We start from the raw sequence: 18,160 nt of genomic DNA, 5'->3' as shown, positions 1-18,160 counted from the left end.
TAGCTTGTGGGGCAGGACTCACATGTGCAGAAAATGCGCGCGTATTTATGTATATGCATTTTTTTCAGACACCACGCACCTTCATATGTCAGAACTTGGGTAAATGTGTGCCCCCCCTCCCCCCAAAAAATATACAATAGTTTGATACCTTACTGTTAGGATTTAGCCACCACAAAGTGCCTCGTTCTGTCCAGCACTTTTGCATCTCGCTTGTGGAGATTCCACTGTATTTTAACAGTGGAAGGAGAACAATTCCTTGGGTGTCAACTGGGCTGGCACTTCCATATGGGCAAACTGGGGAATTGCCCCAGGACCCCCAAGCACTGCCAGGCTGTTCCAGGTCTCCCCCCTAATTTTATGGCAGACCAACCAGGAGGACAAGGCAGGGAGTCCCCGATGATGCGGCGCATCGGCAGGCGTTCTGAAGTCGGGGATTCCCTGCCTTTGGAATATAAGATGCAAGAACTTTTTCTCCCCATATTTGGGGGAGAAAAAGTGCGTCTTATATTCCGAAAAATACGGTAGATAGGTATAAAGCTCTGCTTGAAGCATCTCCAATAGCCTAATGCTGGGCATATACGGCTCGATTTTGCCGCTCGATTCTCCTGCTCAATTGATTACCTGCTCGATTCCGCAGGCGATTCTCTTATCTTCCACTCATTTTTCGTATCTTTTTGCATCGTCTTCAATGAGGAATCGAGCAGCGAAACAATCAGGTCAGAGATCGGGCGTGTCGGAAATTATCTATCGAGCCATCTAAATGACTCAGAATCGAGCCGTGTATTTCCAGCATAAGACATTTTATAAGACTTGTGGAAAGGATAGTGCACCATTTTATTTTGAAGTGTGAGGGCAAATGTTGAGGGATAATGGCATATTATGTTACACTACTATTGTGTTGGATGGGAGTAGTGTTGAGCAAATATAGCCATTTTCTTTTCGCTATTATCTTTGCACAAATGATAAAATTAATGAGAACGTATGGACATGTGAAAACATATTTTTGCATAGATGACAATACATCAACAATATACAGGCATTTAAATATACATTTTCGCCAAATGCATTGAACTCATTCGGAATGAGAAAAGCCATTTTCACACAAATATTCAGAAAAAACTTTAAGCATCCGAAAACATGTCTTTTGCAAAGATTGAAGTCAAAGTGCATGAGAAATCACATTTTGAAGAAAGTTCTTACTTTTGTGAAAATATATACCTTGCTTAAAAAATTTCACGTCAGGTTAAAATGTAGAATTTGATGAGAAAATTACTTTGGAGAAATTTGAGCTCTTCCCTATACATTCACAGAGATTACAGTCCATGAAGTAGCATTTGAGTACCTCTGGGAGATGCAAGCCTTTGGTATTGTCTTAAAGCCCTGTACATATCACCCGGCGAGGATTGGCACCCTATTCTTTGGTGGCATTGCAGGGCTGAATCTGTACAGACGCGTTGCAAGCGGGGTGGGGGTGTTGTGGAAGCGGAGTGGCTAAAGGGTGATGGGCGGGGTAAGTGGTGGGAACAATCCTCTCAGCTGTCGCTTGGTTGAAGGGATCCACCAGGCCGAGAGGGGTCGGGCTGCTGTACACATTCTGGATTCTCGATCGCCTTGGCCAAGTTTCATCTCGCATATTCATGGAGCTTTATGCTGTCAGTGACGTTCTGATATGCATTTCTAGGATGTGGAATTCTCTCAAGTCTTTGATTTCTTCTCTTTCTTCACAGGGCCCAGACAAGGCTCGTTCACAACTTATCATCTTGGATCGGGGTTTTGATCCTTCTTCTCCAGTTTTACATGAACTAACCTTCCAGGCCATGAGCTACGACCTGCTGCCAGTGGAGAATGATGTCTATAAGTAAGCCAGAGATTTTATGCTAGATATAACATTGCTCTGAAGCTTGTACAGTGTATAAACCCTGCAAGTAATACAAGAACTTTGAAGCAAATAAAAAATAGGGCCCATGCCCATAGTAGCCAATAAGAAGTTACTGAACCTCATGCTGCAAAAATTAAATCTGGTATGACTCGCTTGCTGCAATGCACACCCCTACTTTTGATCCATTCCATTTAATAGATATTACCATACCAATTTTCTAAAAGATCCTAATCTTTTCAGATATGAAACAAGTGGTATTGGAGAACAGAGAGTCAAAGAGGTCCTCTTAGATGAAGATGATGATCTCTGGGTGACCTTACGCCACAAGCACATTGCAGAAGTATCCCAGTAAGTACTCGGACAATAAGCCTGGATAAAATCATAAAGTCTGTTGAATGGAGATATTTTATAATTGTTTTCTCTTCCTTAGAGAGGTGACGCGTTCCTTGAAGGATTTCTCTTCCAGTAAGAGGATGAACACAGGTGACAAGGTGACTGAAGCCTTCTACTTTCATTTATATGGTGGAGACGTGACAACTTGTGTTATAACAGGTTTTGTTGTGTTCGTCATAGACAACCATGAGAGATCTTTCACAAATGCTGAAGAAGATGCCCCAGTACCAGAAAGAGCTGAGCAAGGTAAGAGATATGAACGGTTTCCAAGGTTTTATGTCCATGTGCTATCCCAGTGTTTCTCAACATTTTATTGGCATGTACCCCTTTTAAAACCCTGTACTCACCAAGTACCCCCTAGCATAGTAAACATTATCACAAGTACCCCTTGACAAATATATATTTAATTGTAGTACATGATAATTAGTTCTAAACAATTTTCAAGAATTTACTATTGCTTTTAATTAGCTAAAACACTAATTTGGTGTTGTTTAAATATTTATAATTTTCTAAAACTCCAAATTTGTTATTCTTGGTTAATTATATCAAGCCCGAGTAACCCCTGGAACCATCAGAAGTACCCCCTGGGGTACGCGTACCACACGTTCAGAACCTAGGTGCTATCCCACCACCCATACATTCAAGTTAAGAAGTGCTCAGATATTATTGTTGATTTATAAAGCGCCAACATATTCCGCGGCGCTGCACAAAGTGAGAAACAAACATGGGGTTCATAATAATACAGACAATGGTATACACCAAAATACAGAATTGGTAATTACAGTGGCAAAAGTAGCATGATGACTAAAATGTATAACAAATTGGAAGACAAAAAAGGTGAGAGAGCCCTGTCCTTGCAAGCTTACAATCTAAAGCAAAAGGAAGTGGGGGGAGGGGGGGAGGGGAGTAGTGTACAATAATCATATCTAGAGGCAGTTTTGTTTTGGAATATCTAGTAGGAGTGCAACTTGGCCTTAGGTCAAAGGGGGAATGGCCCAAGGTAGAGCGTATACTTGTCTCAAGAATCTTTTTGCTGACCTAAAAACTCTGATCACACAGACCTGCATACCTGTCTCCAAAACGTGTTCTGATCAGCTCACCCACTTTATGTCCTTTGTGCTCCTCTGTTATCTGACCATTCCAGGGCACGTGAGGTGCAGTGATCCAGCTAAGGGTCATTCCTTTGATAAAGGGGGGAAACCTTTTTAGGACACACACACAAATGCTGTGGCGTAACTACTAATCATGTCACCGCCCCTTCCTTCCAAATCAAGATATGTATGGGGCACTTCTCATGTTTAAATTCACACCCTTCCCACTTGGTATGTCTCACAGGCAGCAGGTCCTTCTGTCTGAAGTGACCGCCATGACTCTTTCTTCACCAATAGCAAGTGTGGCCACAACAACTACTGCTCTGGAGATGGGAAGATGGGAGCCTTGAATTTGAGAGAGAGAGAGCAAGAAGTTGGGGCCCCTATGAACCCACCTCTGCAGTTGCAGGGTTTGCTCCCCCCATAGTTATGTACGCCAGTTTATGTGCACAGAAATATCCTGCATGTTCCATTCTACACATATGGGCATCCATTCATTGTGCCTAGGTGCAAGCAGGAAAGACAGTGATAGACCAGCTATCTATCTTTTACACAGGCAGTACACATATTCTTCACTCATGGCATTTCATGTGCATGTATTGTACTGTATGTACACACATTTTTGCAGCATTACGCTGCAGGCATTGTTGAGACATTGCTAATTCCTGTATTTCTCTGTAGTACTCCACTCACCTGCACCTGGCTGAGGACTGCATGAAGCATTATCAAGGGACCGTGGACAAACTCTGCCGTGTAGAACAGGTGAGACAGAGAATGGCTATTTGTTACATTTAAAAAATACACAATATTTTTTCACACCTTGTCAATAAAATGCCTTTTACACCACCGTTAAGCGAGAAAATACTCTAGATAACTTTGACAGTATCTTTTCACCTACTTTTTGGTGCTTCTTTAATTGCAAAGTGCTGAAAAGTTATTTTAAAAAGAAGCTGAAAAATTAACTTCTACGACATTGCCGTCCAACTGGTGGCCCACGAGCCGCACGCGGCCTGCCAGGACTCCTGCTGCGGCCCACCGCCACTAGCAATAACTTAATGTTGTCAGCCCTTTTTATAGGGGTGGGAAGGGTGGGTGACCTTAGCAGCAGGTGGGGGGTGCAGTGGCAGGGAGGAAGAAGGTAGAGGCAGTGTGTGGATCCTGGAAGGTGAGTTACCGTTCCCAGCATGTGCCCACGATCCTCCTGCCGCTGAGGTGAGTTACTTCCCTGGGTAGGAAAACCTCTCTGGTTAACTATTTACTGTGGGAGGTTAGGGGGGGCACTGACCACCTATGTGGAAGGTGAGGGGGGACCTTGGCTACCTATGTGGGAAAAGGAGGGAGCACCCTGGCTAATCCTTACGGGAAGGGGCACCCTGGATACCTATATGGGAGCGGAAACCCTGGCTACTTAACCTATGGAAGGAGGCTCAGATTACGTTTATTTTTAGGGAAATGCTGCCAGACTATAGCATTTTAGGGAGATATGCTGCTAAATTATGTTTAATTTTTTGAAAGGTGGACTAACAATTAGCAAATCTATTTGTTGTATGAATCCTTTTGATCTATACATTTTATCCCACTATTGTTACCGTGGGAACCCCAGGTGTTGTAGTTGGTCCTCCACCATGTAGTCTGAAAAAAATGGCCCTCCATACCCATGAAGTTGTGTCTGTACATTCTGTAGCTGTTCAGTAAGATACAACATTCTTACATAAACTGGTTGCAAAAAGTCCTAAATAACTGCAATATTTGTACCTCGGAGTACCCAGATAGCTGACACTTTGTAACCCCGCAGTTCATGCATTCTTTCTCACAATAATTGCAAATACCTCCTGTTTTAAGAATGCAATTTTATAACATTTTCATATCATACCATATTAATAATAAGCCTCACCTTAACATAATTAAATAATAATTTGGTTGAGCCCTTTCCCCTTCATAAGTAGACCTTCCGGAACTGATACTCTCTATCTGGTGTTAATCCTATCTATAAATGGTATATAAAAGTAAAACTGCATCTGCCTTGACATGTGGTGTGAATACACTTAGACATGATGCTAAAATCTAGAGAAAACGTTTAGATAGGAGAATTTTTGTTCTACTCCAATCAATAGTGTTCTTTATTTTGATGTATTGTTTTGTATTTCTGCTTTTGTATTTCTACTCTCGTTAAGAGAATGTTTACTATCCTAACAATGGTGTCATCTAACTCCTGGACAGTGAGTCATGAAACTGAAATTCTTTGTAAGGCATTTATACACTACAAACATGACAATTTCTATTGTGCCAAACAGGATGGCACAACTGTCGTGCATGTTATGTACTGTTATTGTTTATAAAACCCAATAAAAATTTATTGAGAGAAAAAAAAAAAGAAAGAATGCAATTTTATATTTTGCGATATTTTTAAAGTTACATCCAACATTGGCACATTAGGGTATTCTGTTTTATTCACTTATAATTCTTCCCCCAGGATCTTGCAATGGGCACAGATGCAGAGGGGGAAAAGATCAAGGACCCCATGAGGGCAATTGTCCCTATTCTGCTGGATGGAAATGTCAGTACATACGATAAAATCCGTATCATCCTCCTGTATATCTTCCTTAAAAATGGTAAGCGATGCATCTCCCTATGTTTGCATGTGTCTGCATTTCTGATTAGAGATGGCGTACGTGCAACTTTAAAGGGTACCTTAAAAAGGAACTTTACCGAAAAATAGTAGTAGGGGGAAACAAACCAATACATTGCAAAGTAAGAAGTTAGAAAATAGAACAGAGAAATGATTGATATTTGCCATGTCATTGTTTCATGTTGTTTGATCCACAATTAGCCTGCACATAATCATCTAAAACTAGACAGCGCCAATTACCATTATCTATAACCAAACCCACTAGCAGGCTAAAAGGTTGCATATATATATATATATATATATATATATATACATATATATATATATATATAAATAAATATGCACAGAGGGAGAGACTGGTTGGTTGGCAGTTAGAAACAGCTGTTATTTCCCACAATGCAACAAGGTTCACAGAAAGGAAACTGTCATGACCTTGGTCATGACATCACACTGTAGGAGGGGTTTCACCACAATATCCGCCATACGATCCCCCCCGATGATCTATACGAGAGAAGGTAAAGATTTCTCATGGGAAAGGGGGTATCACTTACGAATTGGAATTTAGTCAATCCTTAGTTAAAGGGGATCTTTCGCGAAAAAAGTAGGCAGTTAGAAAATGTGACAGATGACAGGTTTTGGGCCAGTCCATCTTTTTAACCTCTTGACGACCAGCTAACGCTGATTGGCGTAAACTGGTCGTCTGCGGGTCTCCATGGAAACGAGCGGCCTTTCCATGTCCGTTCACAGAGGGTGTCTCCGTGAACAGCCGGAGAGCCGACGTAAGGCAGATCGGCGATTCCCGGCCTCTGATTGGCCGGGGATCGCCGGCCTATGATAGGCTGAAGCCTATCCTTCAATGCGCAGGACGGATATCGGTCCTGCGCAGCTCACAGGGGGAGGGAGAGGGAGGGAGAGGGACGGAGCGCAGAGAACGCTGCGGAGGGGGGCTTTGAAGAGCCCCCCCCGCAAAGCGCAGCAAGCCGGCGGCGATCAGACCCCCCCAGCAGGACATCCCCCTAGTGGGGAAAAAATGGGGGAAGTCTGATCACCCTGGCTCTATCCTGATCTGTGCTGCGGGCTGTAGAGCCCACGCAGCACAGATCAGCCATAAATCCCCTGGTCGTCAAATGGTTAAGGGGGATTCTCAGGGCTTTCTTTGTTTTCAACAGCATTTCCTGAACAGCAGTTTAACTATCAAAATAGCAAGATACCAGCCGGCCTCCCTAATCACTTGCACACTATTATGTCAGTTACATTTTGCAACTGTTGTTCAGGAAATGCTGTTGAAAACAAAGAAAGCCCTGAGAATCCCCCTTAAAAAGATGGACTGGCCCAAAACCTGTCATCTGTCACATTTTTTAACTGCCTACTTTTTTCACGAAAGAACTCCTTTAAAGTTCCTCTACAAGTGACATGATGACATAAACGTGTGTGTACAGTCCCAGTCCTTAGAACTCAGTTACGTTCCTTTTTACCTTTTTCTCACTGTAAAGGGTCCCATACACTGGGCCGATTAGGCCGATCGATCGATCGCAAATCGAATGACCAATCGATTGATTTGTGGCCGATTTAGATCGATTTCAATCGATCTGACATGCTGGAAAATCTAGATCGATCTGTTGAGATTGCTTATCATTTTGCTTTGGCCCTAATGGAAATCTGATGGCAAATAAATGCCATCAGATCGATTTTCAATAGATTTCATACTGAAATCTATTGGAAATCTGTTCCTAAACACATCAGATAGATCAGAAATCTATCTGATGATCTATCTGCTGCTAATCTAACGTGTGTATGGCAACCTTAAGGGTTAAAAATCAAAGGTCTATATTCAATTAACTTTTCTCCTAAGTTTTCTGAAATTTTGTCACCTTATCTATGAAATACCTTTCATGGATAAGGTAAAACATACGCTTGATAAAAAATATATATTAAATGGGTGCATACACTGATCGGGCCCTGAAAAAGAAGATGTATAACTTTTTTCTTTCATTTCAGGAATCACTGAAGAGAATCTGAATAAGCTGATTCAGCATGCACAGATTCCACCAGAGGACAGCGAGATCATCACCAACATGGGCCACTTAGGGGTCCCCATCATCACTGATGTGAGTACATGACGTCATGGTGAGGCCAGTGTGCAGTGAGATGGCTGCTGTCTGGATTTGTGGGAGAGCCAATTGCAAGGAAAAAGGTGCTTGAAATGTTTGAAATGTCCCAGAAGGTTTCAAAGGGCTGTCAAGAGGCAACAAATTCTTTAGATCGCACTTGCAATAATAGCAAGGCATTCAATATGAGGCAAAGATGACATCTCATTATGAGTGATTTTAAAGTGTACCAGAGATTATATAAAATGAAAGTCTTAAAGGGACTCCGAGCAGTGCAGAAACTATGGAAAGATGCATATCATTTTAAAGCTCTCTTTCTCCTCTTTCCAATGATATATAAACCGCCACCCTTTGCCTTTTAGTTTTCGCTATTTTCGCGATTGAAATTGCTGCGGCCGCAATTTCGATCGCGAAAATAGAGAAAACTAAAAGGCGTAGGGCGACGATTTAGGGGTCGTCAGAAAGAGGAGAAAGAGAGCTTTAAAATGATATCCATCTTTCCATAGTTACATTGTATTACACAGGGCGACTTTTTCTGCTGAATGAAGCTGCTGACTTTGAGAAAAAGTCGCCCTGTGTATTGCAATTATAGTAAAGGTATCCATGCTGTATTATGTTTTGTACATATAGAAGGCAGGGTAGTAGATGCTTAGCAGTGATATTATAAGGAGGAAAGGATTGGTGAACCTGGTTGATCAGACAGTAGGTTCCCCACTGTACAAAGTGTGCTTTTGTCCAGCCCAGACTGAGCCTAACTGATCTGCCCATCATGCACTTCATATAACATGACTACAAATGATCATTTCTGCTTTGAGAATTTCTCATTCATGGGGACACATGTGATCATTTTGAACAGGTGAACAACATGTTTATGATTGGGTGGTCAGTGCTGCCTTTTGCTATGGTCCTATGATCTTGGCCAACCAAACAGAAAGGTACGAAAGCTCATCAGCTGATCAGATGCTTCATGAATCCTTCTGCATGAAGCATTCTTTAACTAATTCACCATTAAGGTTTTTTTTACCCTTATGGAGCAATTTTCACCTGTCAGCGCTCCTTCATTTCATGATTCGCCGATAACTTTATCTCTACTTATCACACCCAAATAATCTAAACCTTGCTTTTTTGACACAAATTGGGCTTTTTGGGGTTGATATTTGTTTTCAATAATTACTTTACTTTCTATGCAGTTTAAAGGAAAAACAAAGGGGGGCTTTAGAAGGGATTAATTTTAGTATTTTTAAATTTAATTTATTTTAACTGTGTTTTTCATTTTTGCTACAAACACTATCCTGGGTTATCAGGTAGTGTTTAATCTTTTTTTCTTACATTATCTTTTACTTTCATTATTATGAATGGACATGGCCCCTGACTGGGCTCATGTTCATTCATTCCAGGCACTTTGATTAGGTCAGGGAACACATGTTCCCCTTCACCAATCACGGATTTCTGAGTCCCGGCAGATACACGCGGCAGGCATACATGCGCCCGTGCACATCGGCGCCAGTGGTGCATTCCTGTTGCTGTTAACAGGGTAAAACAGGACGTTTTAATGCAGCGCATTGCAATTAAGTGGTTTCAAGGGGACCTAATGTGAGAGACATATGGAAGCTGACATTTATTTCCTTTTAAACAATGCACATTGCCTGGTGGACCTACTGATCCTCTAATTCTAATACTTTTAGCCATAGACCCTGAACAAGCATGCCGATCAGATGTTTCTGATAAAAATCTGACAAGATTATAGCTGCATGCTTGTTTCAGGTGTGTGATTAAGACACTACTGACCAGAAAGATCATCAGGACTGCCAGGCAACTGGTATTGTAGAAAAGTAAATAAATATGGCAGCCTCTGTATGTCTCACCTCAGGTTCCGTTTAAGGACATATGATCATTTTTAATCATGATGCTTCATAATAACTTAAGATGGTCAATAGGATGCTTATAATTCTGGCTTGACTGTAGACTGCATGCTAATTGTATGCAGCATGGAAATAGGGCAGTCAAATGAACTTCCTGTCAATTTGGATTGGCCCAGTTTCAGGATGCATAAAAGTTGCATGTAACCCTGACTCAATTGAATCTCATTGACTATCTCTAATGATAACAGTAATGGTGCCAAACTGCATTGATGCCCATTAATTTCTCTTATCACAAAACAGGTTCACATCATTGCCATTGTCCTTCAGTAAATTGTCACATGTGTATCTCATAAGATAACCATTTGTTCAATCCTTAGTCCACACTTCGCCGCAGGAGCAAACCAGACCGCAAGGAGAGAATTAGTGAGCAGACCTACCAGTTGTCTCGATGGACTCCAGTGGTCAAAGACATCATGGAGGTATGTAAAGAAGTGATTTGCAAAGACAGAACACACATGTATCACATTACCAGCAGTGCAGGTCTTGTCACAGGAGCAGACCTGCTTCACTCACTAAGGACTCGTCTGTCTAGCAAAGGAATGGCACTTCCCTAACATGAGTTCCCAGCAAGGCGTTTCTAGCTAGTCAATCACGGTAGAATGTATTGGAAGTATCAACAGGATTATGCACAAAAGGATCCGCAAGCCAACAGTGGTAGAAAATGCTGGTATTCTTTATTCAGGAATTCCACATGGCAAATGTTAAAAGTCACAGGGTTCAACTGAACCTTGTGACTTTTAACATTTGCCATGTGGAATTCCTGAATAAAGAATACCAGCATTTTCTACCACTGTTGGCTTGCGGATCCTTTTGTGCATATTCCTGGATTGGCTTGGCTTCCCAGATCCTGCACTCACTGGTCGAATTGATAGGGGGTTTTGAGCGTTCTGATCTCTTACGATTCATATCAACAGGATTACTTAAACTGCAGTGTAGTAAAGCAACCACAAAATGGCACTGTGTATGTAAAGTGCTGCAATGATCTCTATGGTATTGCGATTTCCTGTATTCATTTTGTGTTCCTCTCTGTTCTAAGTAAGATGCATTATCTGATGGTTGTGCTTGATTTAACTCTGCATGTTTTCTTCAGTAAAGAGTTCTAACTAGTTACATCGGGTGCCTATCTGCTTGTACAGACCACTTTGTTCAAATAGAATGCTGCTATAGGAAATATGACTGAGAACAGCAAAGAAACTCACAGGGCCAGATTTATCAAAGCATTACAGGCAGTTCTTTCTTCTAAAACTGTTCTAACCAGCAGAGGAACTGCATGATAGTAAGAAACTTCTCAAATCCTATGTAATAGCGGCAGTTTAGCATGGATTTCTAGAGCTGCTCTACAGTTAAGAAAAGTGCAAATCCATCCCTAAACTGCTGCAGATTAAGAAGTGCTTCATAGCAGTTCTCCAGATGGTGCAGCAGTGCAGGCTAGGCATGATTTGTGAATGGCTCCTCCCCCTCACTCAGAGCCTGCTGACAGCAGACAGCACATATACCATTTGGGAAGGGGAGCAGCTTAAACTTACCCCTTATCCTTTTCCTAATCCTTAACTTAATCCCTTTCTTCGACCTAACCTAAAACTCTTCTTGACCTTTACCCCTTAAAGGGAAGGTTCAGGGAGGGAGGTAAAAAAATAAATATCAATATCCACTTACCTGGGGCTTCCTCCAGCCCGTGGCAGGCAGGAGGTGCCCTCGCCGCCGCTCCGCAGGCTCCCGGTGGTCTCCGGTGGCCGACCCGACCTGGCCAGGCCGGCTGCCAGGTCGGGCTCTTCTGCGCTCCTAGGCCCGGCACTTCTGCGTCCCACGCGGGCGCGCTGACGTCATCGGACGTCCGCCGGGCTGTACTGCGCAGGCGCAGTAGTTCTGCGCCTGCGCAGTACAGCCCGGCGGACGTCCGATGACGCAGCGCGCCCGCGTGGGACGCCGAAGTGCCGGGCCTTGGAGCGCAGAAGAGCCCGACCTGGCAGCCGGCCTGGCCAGGTCGGGTCGGCCACCGGGAGCCTGCGGAGCGGCGGCGAGGGCACCTCCTGCCTGCCACGGGCTGGAGGAAGCCCCAGGTAAGTGGATATTGATTTTTATTTTTTTATCCCTCTCCCTGAACCTTCCCTTTAACTTAATGTTAATCTTAAACTTCATCTTACGCTTAACCTTATCTTTTATCACTTCTACCCTTCCTGAATTCCTAACCCTATCCTTACTTTTAACCAAACCCAAATATACAGTGGTGTGAAAAACTATTTGCCCCCTTCCTGATTTCTTATTCTTTTGCATGTTTGTCACAATTAAATGTTTCTGCTCATCAAAAACCGTTAACTATTAGTCAAAGATAACATCATTGAACACAAAATGCTGTTTTAAATTATGGTTTTTATTATGTAGTGAGAAAAAAAACTCAAAATCTACATGGCACTGTGTGAAAAAGTGATTGCCCCCCTTGTAAAAAATGTACTTAACTGTGGTTTATCACACCTGAGATCAATTTCTGTGGTTACCCCCAGGCCTGATTACTGCCACACCTGTTTCAATCAAGAAATCACTTAAATAGGAGCTATCTGACACAGAGAAGTAGACCAAAAGCACTTCAAACGCTAGACATCATGCCAAGATCCAAAGAAATTCAGGAACAAATGAGAACAAAAGTACTGTAATTGAGATCTATCAGTCTAGTAAAGGTTATAAAGCCATTTCTAAAGCTTTGGGACTCCAGCGAACCACAGTGAGAGCCATAATCCACAAATGGCAAAAACATGGAACAGTGATGAACCTTCCCAGGAGTGGCCGGCCGACCAAAATTACCCCAAGAGCGCAGAGAAAACTCATCTGAGAGGCCACAAAAGACCCCAGGACAACATCTAAAGAACTGCAGGCCTCACTTGCCTCAATTAAGGTCAGTGTTCACGACTCCACCATAAGAAAGAGACTGGGCAAAATCGGCCTGCATGGCAGATATACAAGGCGCAAACCACTTTTAAAAAAAGAACATTAAGGCTCGTCTCAATTTTGCTAAAAAACATCTCAATGATTGCCAAGACTTTTGAGAAAATACCTTGTGGACCGACGAGACAAAAGTTGAACTTTTTGGAAGGTGCGTGTGCCGTTACATCTGGTGTAGAAGTAACACAGCATTTCAGCAAAAGAACATCATACCAACAGTAAAATATGGTGGTGGTAGTGTAATGGTCTGGGGTTGTTTTGCTGCTTCAGGACCTGGAAGGCTTGCTGTGATAGATGGAACCATGAATTCTACTGTCTACCAAAAAATCCTGAAGGAGAATGTCCGGCCATCTGTTTGTCAACTCAAGCTGAAGCGATCTTGGGTGCTGCAGCAGGACAATGACCCAAAACATACCAGCAAATCCACCTCTGAATGGCGGAAGAAAAACAAAATGAAGACTTTGGAGTGGCCTAGTCAAAGTCCTGACCTGAATCCTATTGAGATGTTGTGGCATGACCTTAAAAAGGTGGTTCATGCTAGAAAACACTCAAATTAAGCTGAATTACAACAATTCTGCAAAGATGAGTGGGCCAAAATTCCTCCAGAGCGCTGTAAAAGACTCGTTGCAAGTTATCGCAAACGCTTGATTGCAGTTATTGCTGCTAAGGGTGGCCCAACCAGTTATTAGGTTCAGGGGGCAATTTCTTTTTCACACAGGGCCATGTAGGTTTTGAGTTTTTTTTCTCACTAAATAATAAAAACCATCATTTAAAACTGCATTTTGTGTTCAATGATGTTATCTTTGACTAATAGTTAACGGTTTTTGATGAGCAGAAACATTTAAGTGTGACAAACATGCAAAAGAATAAGAAATCAGGAAGGGGGCAAATAGTTTTTCACACCACTGTATGCCCTTTGATTACTACTTAAAGCTAGATTTCTGAAATGGCCACAAATGCCTGGGCCTTAGGCAGCTACAGCTGAAGTGGAGGACTGGATATATAAGAGCGGTTGCTGCATATGGAAGGGTGGGCTGGAAATGAAAAGAGAAGCTTCAAATGATGATCACACATGAAGAAGGATAGCTGCTGGCCAAGGAAGCTGTGCAAGACAGCAACTGGCTACCATAAAAGAGGAGAGTGCACATAGGTAAGCAGCCACAAGAAAGCTGGCCTAGGGTCGAAAAAGGATACATCTGGCCTTGACAATACCTAAGCAGATAGTGGAGATGGAGACAGGGCTATTGGGTCACTGGTTAAAGATTTGTCATGCCAGATGATATGTTTATGTGAAGAGATTTTAAATTGACCATTTGAATGACTGAAGAGTGCCCACTGGCATGTGGAGGGAGTTCCAGATCTTCAGACAATTGTCCTCTAGTACAGCACTGTATTCTCTGTGTAAGTGACAAATAGTGAATAAGATAAGCTGTGTTTTTCTACAGATACCAGAGAAGTGACAAGACCACTTGATCATATTTATATTCGGTATCTTTAATTTGGTTGATGGCCTCAAGTATTTTACTGTTTCTGTCACATTCTTATAATGGTGTCTGACTTCCTTAATTTCTTTTTACTCCAGGACACCATTGATGACAAGCTGGACACAAAACACTATCCATACATCTCCACCCGCTCCTCTGCCTCTTTTAGTACAACGGCTGTGAGGTTGGTTTGCGCACAGAATCTAGATTAACGAAGGGAAAGCTTATTCAAGAAAAACAAGTCAGACAAAGCAGCCAACTGGATGAGTCTCAAAGAACACTAGGTTTAGGGAATGCAAAGTATTTTATATTAGGAATTGCTTGGGAAGTCATGCTGAAGGTGGCTGTCTTTAGGCCCTAATAGATCACTTCCAAATGATGTCTGAGTCTCAGGGGATTTATAAGGTTTAGTGTAGTCGGTAAAGATCACTGTTCATATAACATGGGAGATTCAGTCGCAGCAAGTAAGTTACCGCAACTAGCTGCCGTAAGTGGATTTACATACATTCTAACTGTTAGCACCCAGTCAACCAGTGAATAATCTGCAACCAATCGCAACTACTAATGAATAGCCACAGCAGCCAGTTACAATAATTAGAGACTAGTTGCTGCTTCTAGCAACTCAATCACTAGTTTGAAATGGACATTAAGTGTTAAATGGTAAGGTAGTTGTTTTTGACACTGAGCCAAACTGAAACGTTTACCATGACGTTATTTCCATAGGTAAGTATTATTAGTATTTGGGTGGGGAGGTCAGAGAGGACGGGGGGATGGGGGGAAATATTAGGGCCTTGGTAAGTTTATTGTTCAATTATGTTTGGGTTATCAGACGAAAGTGTTGGGTTAAGGTAGGTTTTATAATAGTTTCTGAGATAGTTTAGACTTAGACATTAAAGGAATACTATTGATACCCAAGTGTTCTAAAATGACAGTGTGCAAATAATGTCTAAGTAGCTGTGTAAACATTTTCCTACTTTTCATGTTAAATATCAGAGGCAAAAGCTGTAATTTATTGAGGGTAGGATTTAGCTATATTGGGACAAATCAATTGCAGAAGGAGTGTCTGCTTCAATGCACAGCCAGAGTTGCATATCAGACTACAGAAAGCAAATATCAAACATATCAAACTCTGAAAGCAAAAACAGTATGAAAAGCTGTGACAATTAGTTACATTTTCTCTGCTCTCTTCAGACACATGAGTCAGAAACTCAGGACACAGCAGCTGCAGCTGTTCTCTCTGTCACACACAGAGCTACACAGAGTTAACTGATCAAGTGTGAGGGGAATTTCCCCTCTCCTCATGGCTCAGTCAGCTGTCAGTTTTGGCGTCAGTAAAGTTTGAAAGTATTTTGATAACAGTAAACAATGAAGTTGCTACTAAAATGTATACACCAGTACTTAGCAGCACTTCCCAAACAATTCCTGTGTCAATTGAAAAAAATATGTGAATCAATAGTATTCCTTTAACCAAGGTGGAGGTTAGGGTCAGTTTAGGTTTGGCTTTTAACCTGAAATTATCAGTGAAGTGGAGAGGAAAGTATGGCTTTACGTTAGAGTCAACTAAACAAATCCACATAAGGCACGGATGTGAAGGGAGAGGTTTGAACTACACATAGAGCAGGTGTGTGTCAGGGGGAGGGGATAATTTAGGGTTCGACTATTTGAAAGTCAGGATCAGAAGAGGTTATATAAGGGCAAAGGAATTCAGCATATTGGAGGCATAACAAGTTTTTGTTTTCAAACTCTACCAGCCATCTATATAGCCTGTATTTTTGTCCTTCATACCAATTATCATGGCTCTAAGCCTCCTTTAATTTTTTTAAATTATTTTTTTCTTTACTATGCCCCTCTTAGGGCTGGAACCCACTACAGCGATTTTTTGAGCGTTTAGGGAGGTTTTCAAAACCCTAGCAATTTCCCTAAACGCTCAGCTAATGTTAATGGATGGGCCAAATTCCACTGGAGCGATTGCGATTACCAAAATTGCAAACACAGGACATACAGCATTTTTTGAGCGTTAGCGTTTCTGCAATGTAAAATATATAAACGCTGGCGTAATCGCTCATCAAAACCTACACAGAGTGATTTGCTAGCGTTTTTAAATTACTGCACACTGTAAAAAAAAAAAAAAAGAAAATTAATTGAAAGGACCAGTCAGTATTAAAATCGCTACACAATCACTGGCAAAAAGCTTTTTAAAATCGCTACTAAAATCGCTAGAAAAGTCTCATGAAATCGCTTACAAAACGCTCATTAAAAACGCTAGCGATTGCAATTTGTAGTGGGTTCCAGGCCTTACTGCTTTATCCTTAGTTTGTTTCCCACACCCTAACAGATGAAGGGCTAACTGCTTTTATTGATTTTTTTCTTTTATCTTTGATAAAGAAAGACTGGATACTGTGTAGGGAAACAGGAAATGTGGGCGCGGCCATAGGCGCCCATACAAATATTGTTTATGGGCAGATATTTTTGGGCACCGGAGGCATCTGATAAATAGCGGGCTGCTTTTTTTGCAGGGGGGGCGGGTGGTTTAAGGTTAGGTGGCAGGAAGGGGGTTTGCGCAGATGGTGTGGGCTTTAGAAAGGGGATTTGCAAAGGAGGGGGGGCGGAGTTGAGGGAAGGAAATGACATTTAAGGAAGGGTTATTTTCCCTGGGGGGGATGGTTAAGGTTAGGCGCCAGGAAGGGGATTTGCGTTGGGGGGTGGGTGGTTAATGCTAGGTGTCAGGGAGGGGGGCATTAAGGTTAGGCGTGGGGGACGGGGGACGACGGGGAGTTAGGCATAGATTGAGGGGGGGGGGGGCGGGGTTCTGTGTGAGATTAGGGTTAGGTTTAGCACTACTAAAATATTTACTGATAATTTACCATAAAAATTAGCACTGTAAAATAGTACAATATTGGTAAATGTTAACGATATTCTATATGCTGCCATTTCCCAGCACCTTTATTTTGCGTACGCACTGTATAGTACCTAATAAAGGGAGTGTCTTTCATATAATTAATCCTCCAAAGCCTTTATGGTGGTTGCCTGTTTATATTGGCAGTCACAATCCCGAGTACCCATCTCACTATTCACCTTACATAATATATTTTGGTGATATTTTACACCAGGTATGGCTCCCGCTGTGTTGTTTTTGTTGTCTAATATTTTAGAATTGCTCTCCTTATTACTGGTATTATTTAATATTATAACTTACCTGCTGCACATTATATCCTCAGTGCCCGATACGGACACTGGCACAAGAACAAGGCGCCAGGGGAGTACCGAGCTGGACCTCGTCTGATCATCTTCATCCTTGGTGGATTGTCATTCAGCGAGATGCGCTGTGCATATGAGGTATCTCAGGCCAGTGGCAAATGGGAGGTCCTTATAGGTAAGTGACGCATACCAAAACTGCTGAAAATTCATTGTGCGGTTTACTGGGATCTGCTTATGGAATGATGACAGAAAAACTTTATCTGTGTGTATGTAGCTGCGTGTCTTCCATTATGTATGTCTGTCTACTGCACTCTTTATCTGTGTGACTCTCTCTGTATATGTGTGTTTATGATTAGGCATATTTTGTGTTTATATGTGTCTCCTGCAATTCAGAGTGTCGCCATTTATGTGCTTTTCTGCTTCTTTTTATGTGTGTGTGTTTGTATTTGCGTGTGTGTGTGTGTATGGGGGGTGTATGCATGTGTGTGTGCATGTACATGCGTGTATGTATGAGTGTGT

The 18,160-nt window shown here is 42.1% G+C and overlaps 1 protein-coding gene across 2 annotated transcripts in view; it reads left to right on the top strand.

Moving 5' to 3' along the window:
• The window catches only part of LOC137527627 (syntaxin-binding protein 1), an 83,601-nt gene that overhangs the window by 38,505 nt on the left and 26,936 nt on the right, over positions 1 to 18,160 (top strand). For both annotated transcript variants that reach the window (XM_068248282.1, XM_068248281.1), the window contains exons 9-18: positions 1,728 to 1,858; positions 2,120 to 2,227; positions 2,310 to 2,370; positions 2,453 to 2,518; positions 4,045 to 4,125; positions 5,837 to 5,975; positions 7,991 to 8,100; positions 10,340 to 10,441; positions 14,542 to 14,627; positions 17,662 to 17,816. In XM_068248282.1, coding sequence (XP_068104383.1) covers positions 1,728 to 1,858; positions 2,120 to 2,227; positions 2,310 to 2,370; positions 2,453 to 2,518; positions 4,045 to 4,125; positions 5,837 to 5,975; positions 7,991 to 8,100; positions 10,340 to 10,441; positions 14,542 to 14,627; positions 17,662 to 17,816 — 1,039 coding nt within the window. The remainder of the gene's footprint in view (positions 1 to 1,727; positions 1,859 to 2,119; positions 2,228 to 2,309; positions 2,371 to 2,452; positions 2,519 to 4,044; positions 4,126 to 5,836; positions 5,976 to 7,990; positions 8,101 to 10,339; positions 10,442 to 14,541; positions 14,628 to 17,661; positions 17,817 to 18,160) is intronic.

The sequence above is a fragment of the Hyperolius riggenbachi genome, chromosome 8 (assembly GCF_040937935.1).
Source record: "Hyperolius riggenbachi isolate aHypRig1 chromosome 8, aHypRig1.pri, whole genome shotgun sequence".
Lineage (NCBI taxonomy): Eukaryota > Metazoa > Chordata > Amphibia > Anura > Hyperoliidae > Hyperolius > Hyperolius riggenbachi.
Note: the sequence above shows the minus strand (reverse complement) of the source record. Positions and strands in the feature narration are given on the sequence as shown.